Source organism: Podarcis erhardii (assembly GCF_964252035.2).
Source record: "Podarcis erhardii genome assembly, chromosome: 17".
Lineage (NCBI taxonomy): Eukaryota > Metazoa > Chordata > Lepidosauria > Squamata > Lacertidae > Podarcis > Podarcis erhardii.
The window spans coordinates 31,030,405-31,055,800 of record NC_138515.1 but is presented as its reverse complement, the minus strand read 5'-3'; the positions used below and the strand labels follow the sequence as shown (position 1 = coordinate 31,055,800).

The following is a 25,396-nucleotide window of genomic DNA, read 5'->3' as shown; positions in this document are numbered from 1 at the left end:
ACTCTTGACTTCAGAAATGCTTGCCCTGTTCCAAATACTTATATTTTCTCACCATTTTAAGTGGAGGGTCCTCTCCCCACCTCCAGCTCTAAAGTGTGCAGATGACTAGTGTTAATAGATACCAACATAATGCTATGCATTATTATGTAGTCCTGTAAAAGATTCCCCATGGGTATTTTGCAATCAAGGATTGCAGACCCCTTGGGTATTTTTTTCAAACAAAATTGTGTAAATAAGTACGGGGGCAGGTATACTTAGAAGCAAAATGTTCTGGAGATCTGACAGTTAATAGTAGACATAGTGATCCAATGGAAAAGTGTGTGATGGAAAAGATCCAGCAGTGTGCAGGTCTTTAAAAAATGAGGGTGGGTGTATCGGCAGCTTTAACACCAATATTTAAACAGATCTTTTTCCCTCCCAGCTTGGGCGTCTTGATGAAGACTGCATAACAGAACTTTCGGTGTATCACAAATGTAGCAGAGAAAGTATGGCAGAGATGATTTCAGAGGTAATGTTTGACTTTAATAATAATTCCTGAGAGATTTAGTTGTTCACACATCTAATATTCAATCCTGTAGAGTGTGTCTCAAAACTAACATCTCTATTTTAGAACTACGTAGTTTAAGCCCTCTAATACATCTGTGACTGTAGCTGCCTCAAACTCTAAATTTAGAACTGTTACTGAATAGATTGGTCCACTGCTAACAGCCATCCACTGCAGTGAAGGGCTGGGAGAGGGTTAGGGTTTTTCAAGACTTTACCCTTGGTCATGGGTAGGCAACCTAAGGCCCGGGGGCCGGATCCGGCCCAATTGACTTCTAAATCCGGCCCGTGGACAGTCCAAGAATCATGTGTTTTTACATGAGTAGAATGTGTGCTTTTATTTAAAATGCATCTCTGGGTTATTTGTGGGGCATAGGAATTCCTTCATTTATATATATTTTCCAAAATATAGTCCGGCCCCCCACAAGGTCTGAGGGACAGTGGACCAGCCCCCTGCTGAAAAGGTTTGCTGACCCCTGCTCTTGGTTCTTGTGCTGGGAGACATGAGCAGCTGAGTCCAGGCACCTTACAGCTTAAGCTACCAGTACAGCTCCCATACTAATTATTTGCCCAGTCTCTGCTGTGCCGCAGTGCCTCCTGTATGGTGGCATCTGCTTGAACTGCAGCTTTTCAGCCTCCTATGGACATGTGATTTGGTTAGCTCTCTGTATGTTATTCATCTGCGGGTTTTAATAGCACAGACCACCCATCTCACCTGGAACTTCATATCTAACCTGCCTTTGACTCATGGCTATCTTCTGAACATGTCATCTGCCTCTAGCCTGTTCTACCTTTGTCTACCTTTGCCAGAATCAGCTCCTAGTTTCAGCCTGTCACAAAACTAGGCTCCGGCCTATGAGAGACTTGCTGCAGGAACCCAAGTTTATACCTTAAACTTGACCAGAATCATTTGTCAGACACATACTTTTCTGAACAAGCTTCTTTGGAGTGACAGATTTACATGAAGATAAAAACGAAACAACTGGAACTCTACAGAAGGACATAACTTGATATGTTGGCTGTGAACAGAAGTAACATTCCTTATGTCATGTTTCCATCTGGAGAACTCCTTCAAGATTTAGATGCATTGGGACGCTTGGAAAATGTGTATCTTTAACCTCATTGTTTCTTTAGCCTCACTGTCTGAGTTTTGTTTATGACACTAACATACAAATACTTGGAATAAGTTTCTTGCTGGTACTTTTTTGGTGAGATCAACAAATGTGCAGTTCTGCTAGCCAGCGGCAGCAAACCTGTCTGAAGAGGTGCCTTTTATATGCTTCTGCAATGGAGCATACACAAAAATTAATGATAAAGTGCAGATATTCACATTCTGTGTACTGTACACTAAATTATATCTTTGATTTAAAATTTAATCTGATTAGATCTGATCTTTGAAACACTGGCTTAAGTTGGTTGTCTTCAAGTTATTTACTATTAAAAGAATGTTTTCCATATCAGCCATGAAATCCATATTGCAGAGGATGCCAGGTATTAGGCCAGGCCAATTGGTTCACAAAGGGTGATAGGTGTGCTCTTTGGCATCTCTCAGAGCATACTCTAGCAATTTCCAACAATTATGTTGCCTGGAATAAATGTTGGTGAGCAATAATCTGACTCTTCAGGGAATTGTTCTCATCACTGGTCTCGCTGAAGAACCTGATAGGCTTCTGAGGGAACCACAGGATTCCCCTTAACACAGTTCAAAGCCACTGATATAAGCAATTGGTCTCTTGCAAATATCCTCGTCAATAGACTTTACCAGTTGTAAGTAGAAATTCTTGTGTTTTGCATCTCTTAAGAAGAACTTGCAGATCTAAATTGTTGCTGCTCAGGCAGCATCTTCATGGCAATCAGCTGCTTATTTCATGGTAAGAATTTGCATATTTCATGGCACATTGACTCGGAAGTACGGACTATTCTACAATTATAAAATTAATGCAGTAGAGGTTTGAAGCAGAAGGTGAATTTCACAGAAATCTGTGATCATAATGGCGGGGGGAGACGAATTAATGGAGTTTTGAATCTAAATTGCTAAACTTATTTCAGATGGGCATGAACATGGCTAGGGTATTTTTAAGGTTTTTTTTTCAAAGTTGTTGAAAAGGCAAAAGCAAGAGATGTATAAACCTAATTTTTCAGATAATTATGTTCGGTTCTATAATAAGACAAAAATTGTTTTAGAATTAGCCTATATATTCAGAACTCTGACCAGTCCTTCCCTTCAAGAAAAAAGAGGAGGGGGATTTTGAAGTGTGGAAAGGAGAAGGCATTGGCTGAGCAGCCTTTTCTGGTGCTTTTTGAGGAAAGTATTTATGTTCTGAAATCTTTCTAGTTGCTTCCTTATTCCATCATCTGGCACTGCAAGATGCCTTTTCTCCAATTTTCCTTTTTAAAAAATCTGTCCTGCAGTTCTGCTTGGATAAACTTTTTGATATGATGGTACCAGTGACAACATGCCTTTTATGTTCTCTTGTGTAAAAACCCACTGACTATATTTGGAAGGAAAAGTTTACAAAAATTCTGTGCTGAACACAATGAAGTTACAGTAAGGTGTTTTTTAAAAGGTGGGGTAAAAAAATACTTAGACTATATGCAGTTTAAGCTTTTCTGGAATGTGGCATTGATTTTAGGTACGTCCACCCTCCACTGTCCCCTGCTTTTCAAGAAGATGGCTGAGAAAGTAACCCAGATCTATTTGTATTCTTAGTGGAAATATGATCATGTGACTGCAACATACCTTTTGCTTCAATCAAAGAAAGCACATGGTAAACCTGTTCGTCTAAGGATTCCAAATGTAATGGCAGAAGGTGCTAGCATCACTCCATCCAGAGAACTGAAGGTGTGTGATTCATATTTTGTCACTGTCTTGCTCCTAAAGCTTGCCGTGTTTTCATTCCCTCCCCCCACCCCCCCATGAATGGTGCAGCTAAACAAGCCTTTGCTGGGTGTTTTGACTTGGCAGCAAGTAGTATAATGAAATTTCAGCTATAGAGTGAACTATTTATTTATGAGAATATGTTTACACCCCATATCATAACATACCAGGAGGGTATGCAATATTAAAACATAAAACAAAATTAAAAACAATACAAATAATTATTAAAGTGACCGGGTAGTCAAAAAAAAATTTAAAAAATGGCTACAAAGGTTTAGAATGAAGTGTCTTCAATAGATGAAAGTCAAAAGTGAGAGTGCTTGATGAATCTCTCCTAAAAGGGTGTTCCACAGCTTGGGGCTGACAACACTAACTTCCAGTTGAGGTCAATTGGGTCACTGTTACATTGGAGACAGCTCATAACACTTCTCTAGAGCTGGAACCCAGAGAAGGGACTGAAGGCACGGAATATCCCTATGTTTAAATCTAAGCAAATCTCTGCCTGCATGGATGGGAGATTGCTTGGCAGTGCTATCTGAGTAGGTATGACCTTTTGAAAGGAAGGGTGTGACAGAAGTATCAAAAATAAAATGGGTTTTTGCCACAGAACCCTCCAAATGCAAAGTGCTGTTTCCTCTTCGAAGCAGGCTGTATTGTCCAAGTCTTCATTACAGTGGAATCAAGGCAGGCTTGAATGTTATGGTTTGCCAGATGCTGCTGAAGGACATTCCTAATACGGATGGTGCCTTGTCAAAGGATCAGACAAGGTCCTCTGAAGCCTTTTGCCTCCCCTCCAAGGGGAGGAGTCATCTCTCTTTCCAGAATGACCAAGTGGTAGGAAGACAGCTTAATGCTGAACCACGGGAACTGAGTTGAACCATTCAATTCAGCATGGTATGCTCGTCATTCACTAAGCTTTTCCTTTAACCTCACTGAAACAAATAAGTGTGGGTACCCAAAAGGCTGAATTATTATTTTTGTGATGTCTTTGAGACATTTAGAATTAACTGAGAAGGGTTTTGAAAGTGCACTCATTTAATGAAATGAACTATACCTCTTTGAACAGGTTTTCAAAAAGGCCCTGTCTTACGATGGTAATCTAGATGGGAATGAAATGGCATGTGGCTTTGGATCCATGGAATTTCTAGCCTGTTGTGAGGAATCTCAGCCTGTTTGCAATACACCCAAAACAAAGCAGGTATCTTGTACCTATTAACTAAATGATAGATTTTTTAAAAAAAAATACGCTTGCCTCTGATGTTTAAAACGTTGGTATTGACTTAGAGGTTGTGGTTTACCTAAAACAGCTTGTGCCTGAGATACTGTGAGAGGTGGGCATTGCTATCAGTTAAGGTACATAGCTGTCAAGTGTCCCTTATTTGAAGGGACAGTCCCTTATTCCAGTGCCATGTCCCACTGCTGTCCCTTATTGATGATGTCCCTTAAATGATGTCCCTTAAATTTCAAAGGAAGCAGCTCCTCTCCCTCCCTCCCTGCCGGCCAGGGAGGAGGGAGGCTCCAACTGTGTTGCTTGGCTGTGTTGCTCACCCAATAAGAAGTCTAAGAACGACTGGGGGGTGGAGCTTGCATGCCTTGTGTGTGGCTAGTTAATGCAAGCTGAGGGGTTTTTTGAATGCTGGATGCCATTTTGTTGCACGTGCTGCTGCAAACTTTGCAGTGCAAAGCCAGGCCGGGGAGCCATCTTAAGTTGAGGCTGCATAGGCCTTGTGGTGCATGTGATTCAGATTCTATTCAGTTGAACCTCTGGTTACAAAGTTGGTTGGACAGTGTTCTCGAAGCTACCAGCATAAGTTTGACCAGACTGCAGGAGGACAGGAAGACTGGAGTGCCTGGAACAGGTGAGGCTGCAGGTCCCTTATTTTGGCTGCTGGTCCCTTATTTTCAAGGCTGCTGGTCCCTTATTTTCAAATCTGTAAGTTGACAGCTATGGTTAGGTATGACCTACTTCTGTAGCCCATGAGAGAAGAAAAAGCATATTTAGCATGGGTGGAATAGCCCGGTGGTATCTGGTTCCAGCAAGGAAGGAGGTAGTTCAATAGTAGAGCATATGCTGTGTGTACAGAGTCCCAAGTGCAATTCCCGGCGTCTCCAGGTGGAGATGAGAAAGAGCCCTGTCTGGAACCCTAGAGACTTGCTGCCACTGAGTCTAGGCTAGGGGTAGCCAATGTGGGACCCTCCAGATGTTGTGGATATGTCCCATCAGCCTGAATCACCACAGCCAGTGCTTGGAGGTGAAGGGCGTTGTAGCCTGCAACATCTGGAGAGCACAGTGTTGGCTCTGTCTCTGGTGTATACCGTTACTGAGCTAGATAGCTTAATGGACTGACTGTATAAGGCAGCTTCCATAGTTTGTTGGGGAGCTTCTGATGACAGGATTGTTGAACTTAAGCAGGTGTGGCCTAGTCAGTGTCTAGGTGGAAACCAAACATAAGTACAGTGGTACCTCGGGTTAAGTACTTAATTCGTTCTGGAGGTCCGTACTTAACCTGAAACTGTTCTTAACCTGAAGCACCACTTTAGCTAATGGGGCCTCCTGCTGCTGCTGCGCCGCTGGAGCACAATTTCTGTTCTCATGCTGAAGCGAAGTTCTTAACCTGAAGCACTATTTCTGGGTTAGCGGAGTCTGTAACCTGAAGCGTATGTAACCTGAAGCGTATGTCACCCGAGATACCACTGTACCTTTGAGCTTTCCCAAAGAAGAATGGGATGGTTCCAGTGCAGAGTAAGTGAGGCTGGGCATTGTGAGGCTAACATTAACATGATGTAACTGGAAGTTACAGAACTTGGGTGATGCGTTACGGGGCTATTCATGGCAGGAGCGCAAATAGCGACAAGATGAGTCAAATAAAAACCTTAACCAATGCTTGAATTGGCTGTGAACAACTTGGCATTGCCAAAGGTCCAGGATAGTGTTGGATTGATGGAAAATACAGGCAACGATCCTGCTCATTCTCCACTAATCAATTACAAGGTGTGATCAGATACACCCCTTGTAGCAATAGTTGAACATTTCTGTCACTTCTTGCAAAAAGTCAGTGAGAGAACACATGTCTGCCTCTGTTTAAAAGTCAAATGGTGTCATGTAAGGGATGAGAGAAACTGGATCATTTAACATACATCAGGTACGGATAATCCTGCCTTGTTAGGCCAAGCTGTGTCTAATGAAGACAATAAGTTGCCAACATGCCTGTGATGGCTTGGGCCGTGGCCTGCTGTGAACAATGTACTGATCTGCACATGTGACTTGTCTGAGATGGGAAAAATAGGTTCCCTTCCTCAAAATATTTTCTTTTGAAAAGCCTCAGTTGTTCCTGGATGGTGGAGAGTTCACACCGCCTCTGCTTCCAGTGCCAAGGCGAAGAGCCTCAAAGAAGCATGCCAACAAAGAAAACTCCGGTGCTTGTTCTACGGCAAAGCCAGAGCCATTTGTTCTTCCTCCTCCAAAGACACCAGCTTGGGTCATGAATGAGAAGAGAGTGCTTACAACGCCAAATCGTGCATTTCTACCTGAAGGTATGGCTTGGAAATGAGAAGGGATCCCTGTTGGAAACAGAAAACTGTTAACAAATACTATTTATTTTTTATTGGACAGGATTTACCACTTATTTTCCAAGTGGAGTTTACATGAAACAAATACCAGACTGGAGGGTGGGGCTCGAGGCAGTAACTACAGGCTAACATCTGACACTGGGGTGTGTGGAATTGTTGTGTTCAAGACTTCCTGCTTCATGGTGTATTGGAGCACTTGTCCTGTGTCCAGTTGTTGCTCTAGGTTATCTTGCCTCTAGGCCAAATAACAAAATAGCACTTCTGCACCTATCCTTCCCGGGAGGGGTATTTCAAGGGGGCATGAGCAGGAAGCCCTAATTAATCAATTATCTTAACGAGGTCTGCTGTGCAGAAGTGGGTGGGTGGGTAGGATAGCTCCTAACTCTGTACCTATTTTAATAAACCTGTAACAGTTTGCTCAAGGTATTTTCACAACCGTTTTTTAAAAAAGTATTTCACTGTATTCATAATTATTAGGCTGTTGAAAACTACTGTGCAGTTAGCTAAACACTTCTGACTTTCTATCACATCTTTTTGTGTTGGCCAGCAGAATAACTATTAGTTGAAACTGCATGCTCCCCAGGCCCAACTCCACTACCATCAATTCAGCTTCTTGTTTGCGTTTAGAATCTCTTCAAATCTCTTTTAAAATCCACCCTCTGCTCTGATCTGTGGCTTATATCCCATTCAATATTCTTCTTTGGGGGGAGTGGGGTATTTCCTTCTGGGGGGGGTCCACTGAGGGTGCTTAGTCCTTTCCAGGCTGTTTGGTTAGGGGAGGAGCCTCGCATTTACAAGCTGATTTTGCAGCAGGGGGTGGGGGGAATACTCAAGAATGGCTGTTTTTCTACCAAACTAAGAAAATAATGGGATTATGCATGGGACTAAGAAGGGCTGATAATGCATCTTACTAAATAGACTCAAAACTGGGTGGTGCTTCTTGCAGAGAGAACTCAAGCAGCCACCAGTGAGACCCCAGTTAAGCTGCCATCTTCTACAAAACCGTATGAATTAGAAGCCGGAGTCATTAGCCCTGAGAGAAGGTAAATGTCCTGTTAACTTGAGCATATTCAGGTAGTCTATTGTACAATCTTAATCCTTGTATTGATGGGGGAAAGCTTTTTGCAATGGCATCTGTTTGCTCTGTTATAACCTATTTAAATCCGTTCCTACATTTACCAACAAATATTAAAAAGCTGCAGAAAAAAATATCTTACATTACACACTTCAGTAGTCTTGGATGCATTCCTGTTTTCCATAATTAAAATTCACTCTTGTGCCCCCAGAGAATTGGAGCATATATACAACTCGCTCTCAAAATCCCAAATAACTGTTGTGCAGCAGGTCCTTTTAGCCATGTATTTTGTCAGTTTCCCCTTTCTCTCCTCTTCCTTCCCCCCGCCCCCACAAAAGAGCAGAAGTTAAAAGACCTTTTTACTGATCTATCTAAAAACTGTCAATTCCCAGCCACTGAAAACAACTGTGCACTTGCTATCTCTGAACATGACAGGTGTCGCTCAGTGGAAGTGGACTTGAACCAAGCTCATTTTGAAAGTGGTCAAAAGAGAAAAGGAACCAAGATGTTTGGGAGCCTCGAAAGAGGCCTGGATAAAGTTATTACAATGCTTACACCAAACAAAAAGAGAGGCTCAACCAAAGATGGTCCAAGGAAATTAAAGGTAAGCTTGCTGAATTACCTGGGATTTCTTTTACTGATGAAACTATCAGTGATGTATCAGTAAGCATACATGCCTGTTTGGGCTGTGGCTATGATTCCCCAAGCAGCAAGCCCTCACTGTACTGGAGACATTGTGGCTGTTGTTTTTTAAAGTCTAATAAAGTGGTGTCTCATCCTGGAATAGCTAACTGGGGGAAAAAACAAGTGGTATCCATCTCTGCAGTGTGCAGACTTGGAGCAGCTACTGTGTAATGCTTAAACACCATCTGCACATGACATCCTAGACTGAGTTGCCTTGTCTTCCAAGCTTTTCAAATGCGCCCCCAGCACTAACGAAAAACTTTCTGTTTTTGTGCTACACTTAAATTCACAGTCCAGTAAGCTTTCTCGTTGCTGAAAAGGCTAAATTTGGAAGGTTACTTGCAGATTTAAGTCCAAATGATGGTCAGCTTTAGCAACTATCAACTTTTGGAATTCGGTTGCAAAGATTCAGCCACAGCTGAATACCCTTGTTCTACTAAATGACTCTTGCCATGTAGCCTGTCTGATCCAGGCCACACAAAAAGCTGACAAAGGCCCAAATGCCATGCTTAACAAGTAGTAGGCAAGTAGGTGCCAGTTCTGTGATGCTTGCAGGGGATTTCATGTCATGGATCAAAACTTCTGAGTTCTTTCACTTTTAAAGTTCAAGGTGCAAGTGGCAGCAAATATGATTATGGCTAGAACAGTAAAAAAAATTATTTCAGTAAAGCGAGGCCTCGGCTTCATAAAAATCATTGGGATGGGGCTTCCTTGCAGATGTTGGGAATGTCAAACAAATGTCTATGGACTTTTGTGCATAAAAGTCTGGCATGAAACATTGAATTTAAACAAAAGAGAACCTTAAGGCCTTATGCCTAGTTAAAGCCTACTAAACATGCTGGGAGAGGGACGCGGGTGGCACTGTGGGTAAAACCTCAGTGCCTAGGACTTGCCGATCGTATGGTCGGCGGTTCGAATCCCCGCGGCGGGGTGAGCTCCCGTCGTTCGGTCCCAGCTCCTGCCCACCTAGCAGTTCGAAAGCACCCCTAAGTGCAAGTAGATAAATAGGTACCGCTTTATAGCGGGAAGGTAAACGGCGTTTCCCTGCACTGCGCTGGTGCTGGCTCGCCAGAGCAGCTTCATCACGCTGGCCACGTGACCCGGAAGTGTCTCTGGACAGCGCTGGCCCCCGGCCTCTTAAGTGAGATGGGCGCACAACCCTAGAGTCGGACATGACTGGCCCGTACGGGCAGGGGTACCTTTACCTTTACCTTTAAACATGCTGGGAAGAATGGTTCTTCCAGTACTTTGAATGGCACTTATGTAGCAAAGAACAATGTTTTGAAGCAGAGGAAATGGCCTTATACCAAGCCAGACCATTGGTCCATCTACGCCAGACCATTGGTCCATCTTCGCAGCTCAGGATAGGCCGCTTTGACTGGCAGCGACTCTCCAGGATCTCTGATGGTGATATCTCCCAGCCCTACCTGGACATGGATTGAACCTCGGATCTTCTGTGTACAAAGCAGATGTTCTGCCTTTAAGTCAAAGCCATGGACCGTTAAGACTCATAGCATCTTTCTCATCCTCTCCTTCTCATTTCTTTCTGAAATAATGTAGCTGGTGTTTGAACGTGAAATGCAGAATTGTGTCCTAAACGTGCACCAAATGTGTTGTTCTCTAGGCTCATTACAATGTGACCACAACAAACCTATTAAATCCAGATGAGCTGTTGAAGGAAATAATTGCAATCCTTCCCAAAAAGCAAGTTGATTTTGTACAGAAGGGGTAAGTGTAAATATTCATTCCTTATTTCAGTCTGGTATCTTTATCAGATAATTTCTCCTCGATCCTCTAACAAGCTGCTATCTTGCTCATTCTGTATTAGAATTGTGGCCTGGTTTGCATGTTGCACTAAACCATAGTTTTATTTTAGCTATGGTTTAATGTGAACGAGCAGTTAGTTGGCACCCTGCTGAAATTACATGTACTTAGCTCTTTCCTGCTTCTGCTGCTGGGAAGCGAGCCATGGTTTGGCTTGTCACCCAGACCTGCACTCATGATTTATTTCTCCCCAAACCAAGTTGCAATTTAATGAGTGCAAACAGCCACTTGGCAGAAAGAACATTTTCTTGATATCTTTCTAAAGGACACATCACAGTCAATTTTTAAAATATGTGTGCCTTTGTCTGGTAGCACCATTTTTCTTTTTCTTTTTTAAAGGCCTGGTCCCCATCTTGATTGATCATTAACTGAGTCAGTTACTGATCAAATGAATGTAAGCAGCCTTAATAACCTCAAGTGGAGAAGTGTCACACTCAAAGGGCCACAATCAATGTCACATCTTGTAAATCAATACCTTCCTGGATTGTCTTATGAGCTGCCTGATAAAACACTGAGCATCAGGTCAGACAACAGAATCAAAATCCTATCCCCCTGCCCCACAGTACCCCTTCAGGCAGGTGGCATGCTAGTGCCCCCTTGTGGGGGGGTGGCTTTCCTGCATAAAGATCTAGAAAGTCAGGAACTGTTTCTTTTCAAAGGGTGGGTGCATGCATTCAGTACATAGAGCTCCCCACCTGTATCTCCACTAGAGCTGGGCAACATCTGCTTTTCAACACTGTGATATATCAGCAGCTAAATATTGTGACAGCATCTTAAAAAGCAGCAACATCACCTTGCCAACAAAGGTCCGCATAGTTCAAGCTCTGGTTTTCCCAGTAGTGATGTATGGAAGTGAGAGCTGGACCATAAAGAAGGCTGATCACCGAAGAATGAATGCTTTTGAATTCTGGTGCTGGAGGAGACTCTTGAGAGTCCCATGGACTGCAAGAAGATCAAACAGATCCATTCTTAAGGAAATCAGCCCTGAGTGCTCACTGGAAGGACAGATCCTGAAGCTGAGGCTCCAATACATTGGCCACCTCATGAGAAGAGAAGACTCCCTGGAGAAGACCCTGATGTTGGGAAAGATGGAGGGTACAAGGAGAAGGGCACGACAGAGGAGGAGATGGTTGGACAGTGTTCTTGAAGCTACCAGCATGAGTTTGACCAAACTGCGGGAAGCAGTGGAAGACAGGAGTGCCTGGTGTGCTCTGGTCCAGGGGGTCACAAAGAGTCAGAAACGACTAAACAACAAATATTGTGATGTACTGATATATCACAATATGTGAAGTTGCAAGCCCCATACCACTCTGGCTCCCACAAGCAGGAACTAAATGTGGGTTTGATCAACTGAGGGGCGGGCAGCCTCCCACCCACCCCTCAGCTGATCAAGTCCCCAGAGGGGGGGGGGGGCTTCTTTAAATTGTTCCGCTGAGGTTCAGCTGGCTGCGCACCTGCCTGCCCCTCAGCAAAGCAGTTAAAAAAAGCTGTGACAGCACCATCCTGCCCTCCTGCTCACGGGAGCCAGAAGCAGTGGCTTGATCAGATGGGAAGCAGGCTGCCTTAAACTGCCCGCTTCTCAGCTGATCAAGGCAATTTTAGCTGGCGATACATTGCGGCTTCTTGGCTGCCGCCAGCACAGTGCAGGCAGGCAGACTAGAATGAGTTGGGCTGTGCTGGTGGTATCAGGCAATGTATCACCTGCTGAAAAAGTCTGAAACTGGTATTGCGGTTTGACCATCAGACCGGTTTCCAACAATTACTTGTAATATTGCCCAGCTCTAATCTCCACATCTTAGAAAAACCTTTGTTCTACCGGCTGAATGTACTGGCTTCCCAGTAGATCGTGTGCAGAAAAGTTGGCTCTTGTCACTAGAATTATTTCCCCTGCAATCCCTGACTTGTAAGTACCTGAACTAATTCCCCCTTTCCTTTGTCTTACACAGCTATAAACTGAAGTGCCAGACCCAGTCAGACTTTGGCAAAGTGACAATGCAGTTTGAGCTGGAAGTTTGCCAGCTAAGCAAACCTGAAGGCGTGGGCATTCGGAGGCAGCGGCTGAAGGGAGACGCCTGGGTCTACAAAAGACTAGTGGAAGATATCCTATGTAGCTGCAAGCTATAACTCTTGGTTCACGGTGAGAACATGGACAGTTTTAACCAACCTAAGCCATGTTCATTTTAGTTGTTAGTAAGCTTGCCTAATCTAACCCAAGGACTAGTATTTTTTTGTTTTTAAATAGGACCTCCTTTGTGAATAAACATTGACCTCCCATGTCATTATCTGCCTTTGTTTCTTTTTCTTTAATCATCTGCTTTTTGTACATTAATTGTTTCTTCAAATGATTGTGAACATTGAACTGTGGCTTGGCAAATGCAACTTCTCAAACAGTTTTGTGACCAGCGTGCTGTCTCTCATTTGGAAAGAGGTAAAATGTTCCAATTCTGTTTTATCACTTAACAGAAAATGAATTAGAAATTCAAGCTGCATTTACTGAAATGGCTAAACAGGGCCACAGCTATGTTTCAAAGTTCAAATTTGCTTTGTGTTCAACATCTCTAATAAATTTGCAACATTCTTGTCATTCATTCATGAACCTTGTTGCTATACAATGAGCACCACAGTCGAGTTGCCCTCTTCCATGCATTTCAGAATGTCTGTCTCATAGTCTTAAAGCAATATCATCTGGTTCAAGGAGGAGCCTTGGGCAGGGAATGCTGTTTAGGTGAAGCAGTTTCATATGATCGAGTAAGATACAATACACTCCTCCATTAGGCAAGGCAAAGAAGCTTTTCTGTGGCCTTTGCTAGCTTCAATAATAGGATTAGATAAAGGCATGGAGAATTGGTCTATCAATGGCTATGGTAGCTAAACAGACCCGTGTGTTCTGGGGCTTTGCAAGGGGGATTAGCCTGTGGCCCTCAAGATACTGGATCGCATCTCCCATCATCCTTGGCTATTGACTATGCTGACTGAGCCTGATGGGAGTTGTATTCAACAACATCTGGAGGTTCACAGTGTAGCTACCTCTGGATTCTAGGATATTTGGGCAAAGCAGCTGGAGAGGGTTACTGCATTCATTTAATTGTAAGCATTTTGCACATTTCTGCCTATCCACTTTTGGAAGCAGGATCCTGGATTCAACTTCTTGGACCAATGCAGAAAAAATTGGTTGAATCTTGCATCATTATACTGTTAACTTGCAATCGTATAGCTTGATTTTTTGTTGTTGCTGTTTTAGTCTGTATAATTTACACAATTAGGGTTCTCTCCCCCCCCCCCATCCCCACTTAGCCACACACGATCTTGCACTGTGAAGAATTATGGTTTTCCCAATGTGATGGACCTGATCATCACACACCTGTTCAGTTTAACTGAAACAAATGAAGGCAACCTTTCTGAACCCCTGATGGTGTTCGAAAACAGTATATTCTATGGTTCTTTGCTTCCCCTTCCCTCTTCCTCTTTTAAACTAAAAACAAGCAGGGGATAATTGATTCAAGTTATCTTACACGCTCTGATGTGTGAAATAGGTTCCTCTTTTTTCAGTTATGGTGCCGATTTCTTGTGCCTAATATTCCTGGTAGAGAACGAATTACTGCAACAAAGGGATAATTGAGAAGGTGATCAAGAGGCTTCTTTTGTACATCTGCTTCCGTTTGAATGTACTCTTTTTCTTAGACTGGGGGGGCGGAGGAGCAGTCCGCTCATTGGGCTGTCATCTTCAGAATCTGGATTGGCAACTTCCTGGGCTTTTACCTGTTCTGCTATTCTAGCTGTGGAATGTCTTCCTCCAGGAGGTTAATTTGATCAGGTGTGTGTGTGTGTGTGTGTTTCTCCCAAAGGGAGAAGGCCTTCCTCTCCTGAGAGCCAGTGTGGTGTAGTGGTTAAGAGCGGTAGTCTCGTAATCTGGGGAACCGGGTTCGATTCCCGGCTCCTCCACATACAGCTGCTTAGGCTAGTCACACTTCTTTGAAGTCTCTCAGCCCCACTCACCCCACAGAGTGTTTGTTGTAGGGGAGGAAGGGAAAGGAGAATGTTAGCCGCTTTGAGACTCCTTAAAGGGAGTGAAAGGCGGGATATCAAATCCAAACTGTTCTTCTTCTTCTTCTAAACCTTTTGAGCAGTACAGTGTTTTAAAAGCATGCTTTACTTTTGACAGTTTTCTTGTTGTGAGGTTGGATTCAGAGTTCCTGGAAGCAGAAGTCTGCTCACAGGACACTGGTACCGAATTTTCTTCCCTTCGCAGTCTTGTTCAAAGGGGAGAAGGAGCAATGGAAGTACTGCAAGCCAACATTCCTTTCTGCAGGTGGCTGCTAACAGCCGTTTTGAGATACAGTGTTACCTCAGTATTTGAACGTCTCCGTTGACGAACATTTCGGTTTTCGAACACTGTAAACCCAGAAGTAAATGCTTTGGTTTTCGAACTCACCTCAGAAGTCGAACATGCCACACAGCTCCTGTATTGAGTTTTCTGTATTGAGGCTTCCGTACTGAGTTTCCAAACGTTTCAGAACTCGAACGGTCTTCCGGAACGGATTACGTTCGAAAACCGAGGTACCACTGTAAATGTGTCATGTTAAACTTTCATGAACTGTCCCTCAGACTTCTAGAAGTTTCTGCCAAACAAAGCAAAGTGACATTTTGAGAAGCTATGGGGAGTAGGGGGGGGGAGGAGAGAAGGCTCGTGTTAACCATCAGAAAGAGATTGTATATTTTTAAAAGCTCGACATTTGGAGTATAAATAAAACTACTGTGAAACAGATTTCTTTCCCGAAATCAATGGGAAGCTGAGGATGTTAGTCTAATTATCCACCTTTTGTTTTACCTAATTAAGTCAATATATTAACCTGAGGGAATTATTGAGCTGACATGTATAATTTATGAAAATGGTGTGCGGTGTTTTCGGAAACAAACAAGTCAGGATGCCGTATGGGATGTTCAGATCGTATGTCTGAAAGCCAACAGCCATTATTGCAGGGACCCCAAAAAAGATAACAAGGCTGCAGTTTGCTTCCTTTCCCATTAATACTTTTGGCAGTAGATGCTCCTGCCCGGAGCTTTAACCTGTTGATCTCTTTAAAAGGTAGCAGAACTGAAGCCAGCTCTAGCAAAAGGTGTGCAACTGCTTTTTCGGTGACCAAAGCTTGTTCAGCTGGTGGCAGAAGAAGCTTAACTATACCTTAACGCTTTCTATCCATCAGACTTCCTGCGGGAAAAAAAATACCTTGTTGGGAAGAAAGGGTAGGCTGTAACATTCTCCTTGACCTGCTAGTTAATTATGTGTGAGGAGATTTTTATATGTAGCCGATTCAAACATATAATTTCCACCACCTGCAGCCCAAAGCGCTGCAGTCTACATCGTGTGATTTTTGCTGACGGTGTATATTAAGAGCAGCGACATCCATTGAAATGGAAAGAGACGACCAGTTCTTACCAGTTACAGTTCTACAGCAAACACCACTAGCATTTTTCCTATTTTTTTTATTTGTATTTATTTATTCATTAAAAAAATATAAAACACCATTGTCTTACACCCAGTGCATCCATTCTACACCACCAACCCTCAATTATTGCACTAAGCTGCTACTTCCAACATTTATATTTAAAGGAAAACTTTAATTCTGAACTGTTGTGATTTTTTTAAAAAACTGTCACATGTTTTAAGAATATGTGAGCAATTTTTTTTATCAAAATGAGCACTTGGAAAGAAAATTTATGTATCAAGACAGTAGAGAATTACAATTAAGAGCTCTAGGGATTTCTGAATGATTTGTCTAGCTATTACACAGCCATTTCAATTTAAATTAAAACTGTAACTATTTTCTAGTCTAGTAAAACTAAAAATACCTGTTTATTCAGACATAAGTCTTGCCAAGTTCAATGGGATTTACTTCCACATAGTACACAATCTACTCCAGGGAATGCAGTAAAGCTGGTCAAAGTCATATAAATAACTATACTGGAGCAGGAATTAAGCAAGCAAACCCTCAAACACCATAATATAATAAACAAAGCATGAAAATACATTGTGCCATATCCTTTACTTAAAGGAAAGACATCACATTTAACCCAAGGAACAGGTCAGGAGTCTGTGTATTTCATTCCACATCACTTTTTTAAAAGCTGAATGATAATAAACCATCTTAGTAATGTATTTTTTAAAAAACCCTCAATATAAGTTGCTCTTACAAAAAACACCAAATACGGTTTATCTGCTAACTTTTGGAAAATGGAATTATCCTATGTCTAAACCACTGAGCCTCTTGGGCTTGCTGATCAGAAGATCGGTAGTTCAAATCCCTGCGACGGGGTGAGCTCCTGTTGCTCAGTCCCTGCTCCTGCCAACCTAGCAGTTTGAAAGCACGTCAAAGTGCAAGTAGATAAATAGGTACCGCTCCGGTGGGAAGGTAAACGGCATTTCCATGCGCTGCTCTGGTTCCAGTGTTCCGTTGCTGGCCACATGACCCGGAAAAACTGCGGACAAATGCCGGCTCCCTCGGCCTGTAAAGTGAGATGAGCGCCGCAACCCCAGAGTCGTCTGCGGCTGGACTTAACTGTCAGGGGTCCTTTACCTTTGGACATATATACAGAAATAAAACAGGATTTTTAGAAAACTGGTTTTGTTAAATCACAACCAACTGCGTATCTGACTCCTGCCGAAGAAATAAGTACAACTATAAGGAATTACCACATTGGCTGCTGTTGCTAAAGGGTGCCTAAACTCAAGACAGCATCTAATTATTTTTAAATAACACCTTTGCCTTAGCTGGTAGATCCTTTTGGCATCAGCCATACATGCTTCTCTGGCCCTCTACTATGGGCTGGTTCACATGTAACACTAAATTATGGTTTTGTGTTGAGCTGCTGGGCTGTGTTTACATATAACTGGTTCATTCACAGACAACAAGTCTGAAACCATGGTTTGTTGCTGACTTATAAGCCTTGGTTTGGTTTGTGGTTTGGCATTGCATCTGAACGCAAGTACCCTTTCCATCCCAGACACCAAAATAAAAACTTGGGAGGCAAGACCAGCTGGAAAACAAACCAAACTTTGGAGCATCTGTGGGGCAATTAGTGGTTAACACACAGTTTTTTTGAACAAACCATGGCTTAGTACTGCGTATTAAAAGGTGATCTTATCAAAACATACCAATAATATCTCTTGAATATGGGAAGTGTTTATATATTTTGAAACATTAAAACAACACTTGGACCAGAAATCTAAACACTATGGAGAAGAGGCAAGGCAATCAAGCTGTTTCTTAAAAGACAACTCTAGTCATAAGACTCTGTAACTTGGAATCCTTTCCTTACCGGACGTCAATTGCAATTGACTTATTAAGTGGTTGATGTGAAGAAGTCTTATCACTTGATAAGGCCCCTGACATCTACTACATTAGAATGTATGCCAGAGGAGAAAACCCTCACACTACACTTTCATTAGTCAGCAACCAAAATTGTATTTAAAAAAGGCTTTGCTACTTCGTAAGTAATGAAATATCTTGTACAGTGGTGCCTCGCAAGACGGAATTAATCCGTTCCGCAAGTCTCTTCGTCTTGCGGTTTTTTCGTCTTGCGAAGCACGGCTATTAGCGACTTAGCGGCTATTAACGGCTTAGCGGCTTTAAGAAAAAGGAAACAAACTCGCAAGAACTCGCAAGACGTTTCGTCTTGCGAAGCAAGCCCATAGGGAAATACGTCTTGCGAAGCACCTCAAAAAATGGAAAACTCTTTCGTCTAGCGAGTTTTTCGTCTTGCGAAGCATTCGTCTTGCGGGGCACCACTGTATTGCCTTTCCTCCAGGTCAAGCGGGGTTTAGGGTGGGGAATATTGCAAAGAACTTTCCAGGAACAACAGCCTCTCAGTATCCCACGTAAGGTGGGTCAGTCCCATTTTCCTCATATATGGGAGGCAGACACAGTTAAGTGACTTGGCCAAGTTCACACAGCAAGCCAGCAGCAGAATCAGAATTGACCTAGTCCTAGCAGGACTACTCCAACTATTAATTTTCCAGAGGATAGGGGGAAAGGGAGATATCAAATCGTATCTACGCAACAAATTGCTAGTACGTAGCATGCTCTTTAAAAGGGACGCGGGTGGCGCTGTGGGTTAAACCACAGAGCCTAGGACTTGCTGATCAGAAGGTCAGCGGTTCAAATCCCCGCGGCGGGGTGAGCTCCCGTTGCTCGGCCCCTGCTCCTGCCAACCTAGCAGTTCAAAAGCATGTCAAAGTGCAAGTAGATAAATAGGTACCACTCCGGTGGGAAGGTAAACGGCGTTTCCGTGCGCTGCTCTGGTTCGCCAGAAGCGGCTTAGTCATGCTGGCCACATGACCCAGAAGCTGTACGCCGGCTCCCTCAGCCAATAAAGCGAGATGAGTGCCGCAACCCCAGAGTCGGTCACGACTGGACCTAATGGTCAGGGGTCCCTTTACCCTTTACCTTTACTAGCATGCTCTTTATGTACCATTATTATGAGGCTTTCTGTTGTTGTAACAGTTCAACCTGGCCCAGTAAAAAAGCAATTCCGCTACAGCAAATCTACTAGTGCCTGGATAGAATTGACCATTTACAGACCCTCGTTCAACAACTTATGCCAGGGGTCACTTGAGAAAACTGAAAGCTCCAGTCACAAAATAGCTGACGTGACAATGTGGCGTTGCACCAAATTGCTGCCACATCTAAAAGAACAGAAAGAGGCAGGACTAATCAAAATAGTGCAAGCATGTTCCCTTCTCTAGGGTGTGGGTTGTGGGTGGGGAGATGGATGGGTACCTATATCAGCCACGGCTGAGCTTGTTCACAGAACAGCTTTTTGCAGCTCTCCTCTGCTCAGAACAGAAAGGAGGATGGGTGTATATTTCTGGCATCTAATGAAACTATGCTTGGGACGGGGGTTCAAAATAAGAGAGGACAAGCTAGTGCCAACAGGAACTGAGCTGGAAAATATAGAATCAAGGAGAGGTAAGCATTTCAAGCTGAATACAAAGCGAAAGAATATGAGACTGTGCATATAGTTGTGTTACCACTTGCAGGTAAATTTAACCTGCATCCTCTGTTACCTCTCCATCTCAATACTCCTTCCTCTTCTCTCTCCAGATCAGATTTTCTTCACTGCTCTAAGTTGTTTTGGTTGGCTCACTTATTTGAGCCACTTCAATGGCTGTTATTAAACTAGGGAAGCTCTGATGGTATATGGTCATTACATTTCCCCCTCAACCGGGGCTCCTGCCCCTCAAACCTTGGCCTGCCAATGCCAAACAGCAATTCCAAACTAATTTTCTCTCTCCAGAGATTTCTGGGAACTTTATTTACGCAATGAGGGCTGGAGTCTCTTAATAGAGAATTCTCCATAACTACAAATCCCAGCATTCTCTGACAGAAGCCATGGAAATTAAGCTGGAATAATATCAATGCTGTTATGTACTGAAATTCTCACCCTGGGCCAGCAGGGGCATACTGTAGATAGTTTTCACGCAGGTCCACATATGCAAATAGGGGATTGAAAGTGACGTTCAGTGTTTGGATAGTTACAGAAAGTGGTTACTGTTGCGCTGTAGTGGAGCTCTATATAAGCAGGCTGGCTGAACCCTTCAGTTCAGTTCTGTTCTGGCCTGTGAATAAACAAGAGCTATTTGAAGAATTGCTGCGTTGTCTGATATGTTCACCCACAACTTAACAAATACTATGTATGTGAGGGCCCATTCTGTTTGCACTCCCCAATAACAATTAAAACAACTCTGACTTAGCAGGGAAGAGCAACTTACAAATGTTAACCACATTTTTACAAATGCTTCGGTCTCTACCTGCTTTTTTGTTCCTACAAATCAAATTTTGTTTTGGATCACTTCTATTGGGAGCCGCACATCATTTATTAGCACTAAAGAACACCATCTTACCGCCCAGTGAAGGTATTAATTCCTGGCTTATTCCAGGGAAAACCTTTTTTTTTTTTTTTTTAAACAAACAGCTAAAAGCAAAGTATTAAAACTGAGGTTTACCCAGAGGTGATTGATGCTCTCCATTACACTCCATTAGATATTTTATTCTTGTTAAATGAAGAGCAGCCAACTTTGTCAAGTATTTTCCGTTCCCTCTGGTCTTATTGGTCCAATCTATTCTCAGGGATGTCCCGTAAATGGCCGCATATGGCTTTGTGTCTGTAGGAGTGATTGTGGTACAGATGGTGTTCATTGCCCACCAATTTAGCAGAGTCCTTTTTATTGTACATCTGACAGCACTGGGGAGCTTTGTAGATCTAACAAAATATATCTATTTTCTAATTGTCTATTTATCACTTCCCCAGGATTTGCGGGGCCTCTTCTTGGAAAGCAAAGGGGTGGAGGAGTGGGGGAGGCAGAGGCCTTGAACAATGAGGCTTGTCAAGCCACTTGCTCACTTTAAATTAGGGGTCTAGTTGCTAAATAACTAATTTAGTCCTGCTATCAAGCTGAAAAAGTGGGTATTCAGTGCAAAGTGCCAACTGGGGAATTGATTATGTCTTCGGTTGGTGTGCATGATAAAACGGCCAGACCTGGCCGGCGTTGAAGGCTGTAGGTACTTCCCAGGAGGCGGGCAGCTTTTCATCATGGGGAATTAGCACAAGATCTACCAAATAGGCCTCGAAGTATGGCAGCTGAATCTCTCAAGGCACACTCACACACAAAACTATGGAGCTGGGTCAGTCGCAAAAGGGGTTCATTGTTTGGTGCGGTGTTGGTTTTTGCACAAACTCACACACCCCATCCTCCTTGGCTATATAATAGAAGGGAAGGGCTGGATTTCCTTTGCTGTTCGGTGGAAATAAGGGGCGAAACCAGCTGCGGCAGGCGCTATCCCCCACTTGGAAACGAGATAATCAGAGGCAGGCCACACTGAGAGGAGGGGATGGGAGAATAAACAGGAGGGAGAGTTCTGCAAGGGATGTTTTGTTGCTCATTGTAAGCATATGGTTCTGCTCCAGTCGTTCATCCTACCAGAAACCCTATTCCAGATACAAATGCCCTTTTAAAACAAAAGCATCCCAGATGACAGCGCTAGCGCTCCCTGAACACTCTCCAATATCCAAATCACAAGGCAAACGAGAATGGTAATAGATGTCTTCAGCCTGAGTCAACAAAGCATTTATGTTGAAGATAGTACGTAGCTTGCATTCTTCTATGGGAAAGGAAGCAGTCTTTCCTATAGGTAAAGGACCCTGGTTCTGTGCATTTGTGGTGCTGTGAAATGCAAACAGCAAAAGTACGAGAAGTTCAGTGGTTGCAACATTGGAGACTAGGCATGAGATGCTTGCCCATGCTGTGTGTGAATTTACCTGAAGTGTTACAGATCCAAGCCACTTGATCAGCAGATTCACTAGGAAGAAGGCTTCTGGGCCTTTTCATGATATGCTAGCTCAATGGGTTATTTTCTTTTTTTATATAATCTTTTTATTGATTTTCAAAAATATAAACATACAACATAAAACAGTTCAAGAGCCAAATAGCGAGATTGCTCTGAATCCCTCCATCCCTTCCATGGGTCCTTTTGATTCTATTTTCAACTGCATATCAATACTTTTCCATTTTTCATCTTCCTAAGTTATCTATGCGTTCTGTTACATTACAAGTATATTTAAAATCCTGCTAATGTTTTGACCTGTTTACATTAAAAACATTTCCCATTCTTTTTTTAAATTTCTTGTCTTCTTGATTCCTGAGCTTCCCAGTTAGTTTTGCCATTTCAGCATAGTCTATTAACTTGATTTGCCATTCTTCTCTGGTCGGGGCTGCCTCTTCATTCCATCTCTGGGCTAGTAACATCCAGGTGGCCATAGTAGCATACATAAACAGTTTCCTTCAGTCCCTTGGAATCTCGGTACCTATAATTCCTAATAGAAAAGCTTCTGGGGTTTTTTAAAGCAAAAGTTATTTTAAACATTTTTTTAAATTTCATTATATATAATTTCCCAGATTTTTAAAGTTATATTACAGATCCACCACATATGATAAAAGGTACCTTCTTTTCCTTTACATTTCCAGCATATATTAGTGCTTGCTTTGTAGTACATTTTTGCTAGTTTTACCAAGGTCAAATACCACCGGTACATCATTTTCCATATAATTTTCTTTCAATGAGGAACATGCCATAAATTTCAGATCTATTTTCCATAGCCTCTCCCAATCTGTCAGCAGTATATTATGTCCCACATCTTTCACCCATTGTATCGCTTGATGGGTTATTTTCATATTGGTGAATATTCAGACATTTTATCCCCTAGCTGTATCCTGAATTGGTGCCTTGTAGAACCTGCTATGTCATACGTTCTGTTAATAATTTATCTTGGCTCTAATAGTCAGTGGGTGATCCTGAACTCATTTTCTTAGAAGGCAGTCTTGTTTACTTCAATACAATTCACTCCAAATAAGGAGAGTTTGTAAGTACTGTAAACCGATTTTTAACTTACCAAATGTGTGGTCTTTTTCTACGCTAGGGGAAGAGGGGAACTTCGGAAGGAACTTGGAAGGGCATATTTTAAAGATCTAACAGCCTATATTTCCATGCTGTACTTTGCTGTATATTTTGGGATTTTAAATCTCTGCTGGGGTTCCCTCACCAAAGAGTACTTGCCCCAAACTTGGATCTTGGCATCCATAGATTTTCCTTTCTATATTATATAGTTTCTCCTGCACCAACAGGAAATATGCATAATATAATTTATATTATACCGTACCGCCAAAAGTCAGTATAAGATTTTAACAGTCAATTTATTTAAGAGTCACCCCCTTTAAACTGGAGTTGTTTTTGCTATGCTTCTTGGATTCCCAGTTCCAGTTCTGTCTAGGAAACAATTTGACACCAGTTGGTTGAGATGGGAATTTATGCTTGCTCTAAACTGTTTGCAGCTAGCTGGATGCTCTATATCTCTAGCAAGGCTGCCATGAACAAAAGCCAAAGCCTTGTCCATTGGTTTGTTGCACATTATAATTCTTCATCCTAACAGACCACATGATGTGGGATGTGTGGCCAATGTGCTGTGACAGCACATGACAGACATCCAATCAATAATCTACAGTTGTCCGATCCAAATTGCTTAGCAGAGCTGGAGTAGGGCTGGAGTATTTTCTAACTGCTAATAGCAAAACGAAACAGGCACTATATAACATATTACTGTAGGAAAGCTCTTTCGTTGCACAGTTCTCCACCCCTACAATCTGTTTATAGATGAAACTTGAAAGATGCACTTTTAAATTACGCACAAATAATTCTTTTCAGGCATGGGAGAACAGATTCTAGGCTCTTCTACCTCCAACAGCTGGCCAATGCTGTGTTATTTGACAATGCCAACCATCTATTTAGCAGGGGAGATTTTCACATGCAGCAGCGCATGACAGTATATGGATCAGGAGCAAGGTCTGCCTTCAAGTTGGAAGTTATAGCTACATCAGCTTAACGTCTATCGCTAGGATCTTATTAGAAAAAGAATGGCAAAACAATAGATTTGTATGTGTCTAGAAGAAAAAGAGAGAGATTACAACCAGCCAACCTGGATTTGTTAGGAACAAATCGTATCAGTCCATCCTTATTTCTTTGTTGGATAGAATAATTGGTTTGGTGGATAATGGCAATTCCAGAGATTTAATATATCTTGACTTCAGCAAGACTTTTGGCACAAATCCACACTGCTAGGACCTGGTAAAGTGTCTCCTAGAAGAGGGAGGCTAAATTTTATATCATCTAAAAGTAACGAATGAAGTGATCCTAGTGGTTTCAGAACTGAATTCCAGTTTTGCAAACTTTTCAGCTATTGCCATGATGAGATATTAAAATTCAGCAGATTTCCAAACCAAGACAAGAGACCCACCAAGCTAAACACAGCCTTCTGGGCATGTATTGTCTGCCAGGTCCTTGGAAACCCGTTCTTTTGCAGTCCCAGGCAGGAGGCAAAATCAGGTGGTTGGTGGGCTGGTTTAGCTGCGTTGCAAATACTACAGGTCTATAATATAACTTGGATCAAAAGATTCATTTTAAATATGTGTAAATTAAACATACAGCAAATGGATGAAGGGGAGGGAAATCACTGAGCAACAAAGTTACGGCTAGTTTATTCAAACCCTGTAAGAGGTTTTAAATTAAATTGTGGCTTCTCCCAGTGGGTGATCATGTTTTCCATTTCTACCATCTAGGACATACAATGGCACCTGGGAATTATTTTGAAAGAATTAGTATTTTTTCCTTCCAGCCTATGCCCTGATAACTATTACTATGGATAATGGATCTGAGGAAATGATACAATGTTTGAGAACAGATGTTAATTTTAAGGTTGAAATAACTTTATTGATGAGAGTGCCATCCTGATGGCTTCTCATCACAATAAAGTGCCGCTGTCCAATGTGAGAGAGGACTCTGTTTCTTTGCCATTTTATATTCGAATTCAGGTATTCACAGGCAATTTCCTGCAGCAACATTCTTTTAATTTTCATTCTCTGAATCTGCCTGTATGTAAAGCAGAATCGGCTGCAGGCTGATCTCAGGTACCTTGGTGAGATACTGCAATGTTTTCATTTGTCAGATAGATGGAATGCTGACAGTTGGCAAGTTGAGACACCTGTCTCTTGATTGCCAATGAATTGATCATGCTCAGATATTTCTCAAAGACCAGCATGCTGCTGTTCATGTGGTGGTTCACCTTTTCCATTGCAATATATCACCCTCTCATACCAAGGGACGCTGTGGATTAAACCACAGAGCCTAGGACTTGCTGATCAGAAGGTCGGTGGTTCGAATCCCCCCAACGGGGCGAGCTCCCATTGCTCGGTCCCTGCTCCAGCCCACCTAGCA

At 42.5% G+C, this 25,396-nt stretch overlaps 1 protein-coding gene across 3 annotated transcripts in view; it reads left to right on the top strand.

The window, feature by feature from the left end:
* MELK (maternal embryonic leucine zipper kinase) overlaps positions 1-12,853 on the top strand; it is a 37,346-nt gene extending 24,493 nt beyond the window's left edge. For all 3 annotated transcript variants that reach the window (XM_081845071.1, XM_081845070.1, XM_081845072.1), the window contains exons 11-18: positions 422-508; positions 3,254-3,385; positions 4,488-4,619; positions 6,742-6,955; positions 7,938-8,034; positions 8,502-8,670; positions 10,375-10,478; positions 12,521-12,853. In XM_081845071.1, coding sequence (XP_081701197.1) covers positions 422-508; positions 3,254-3,385; positions 4,488-4,619; positions 6,742-6,955; positions 7,938-8,034; positions 8,502-8,670; positions 10,375-10,478; positions 12,521-12,698 — 1,113 coding nt within the window. In that variant the 3' untranslated portion in view covers positions 12,699-12,853. The remainder of the gene's footprint in view (positions 1-421; positions 509-3,253; positions 3,386-4,487; positions 4,620-6,741; positions 6,956-7,937; positions 8,035-8,501; positions 8,671-10,374; positions 10,479-12,520) is intronic.
* The last annotated feature ends 12,543 nt before the right edge of the window (positions 12,854-25,396 follow it).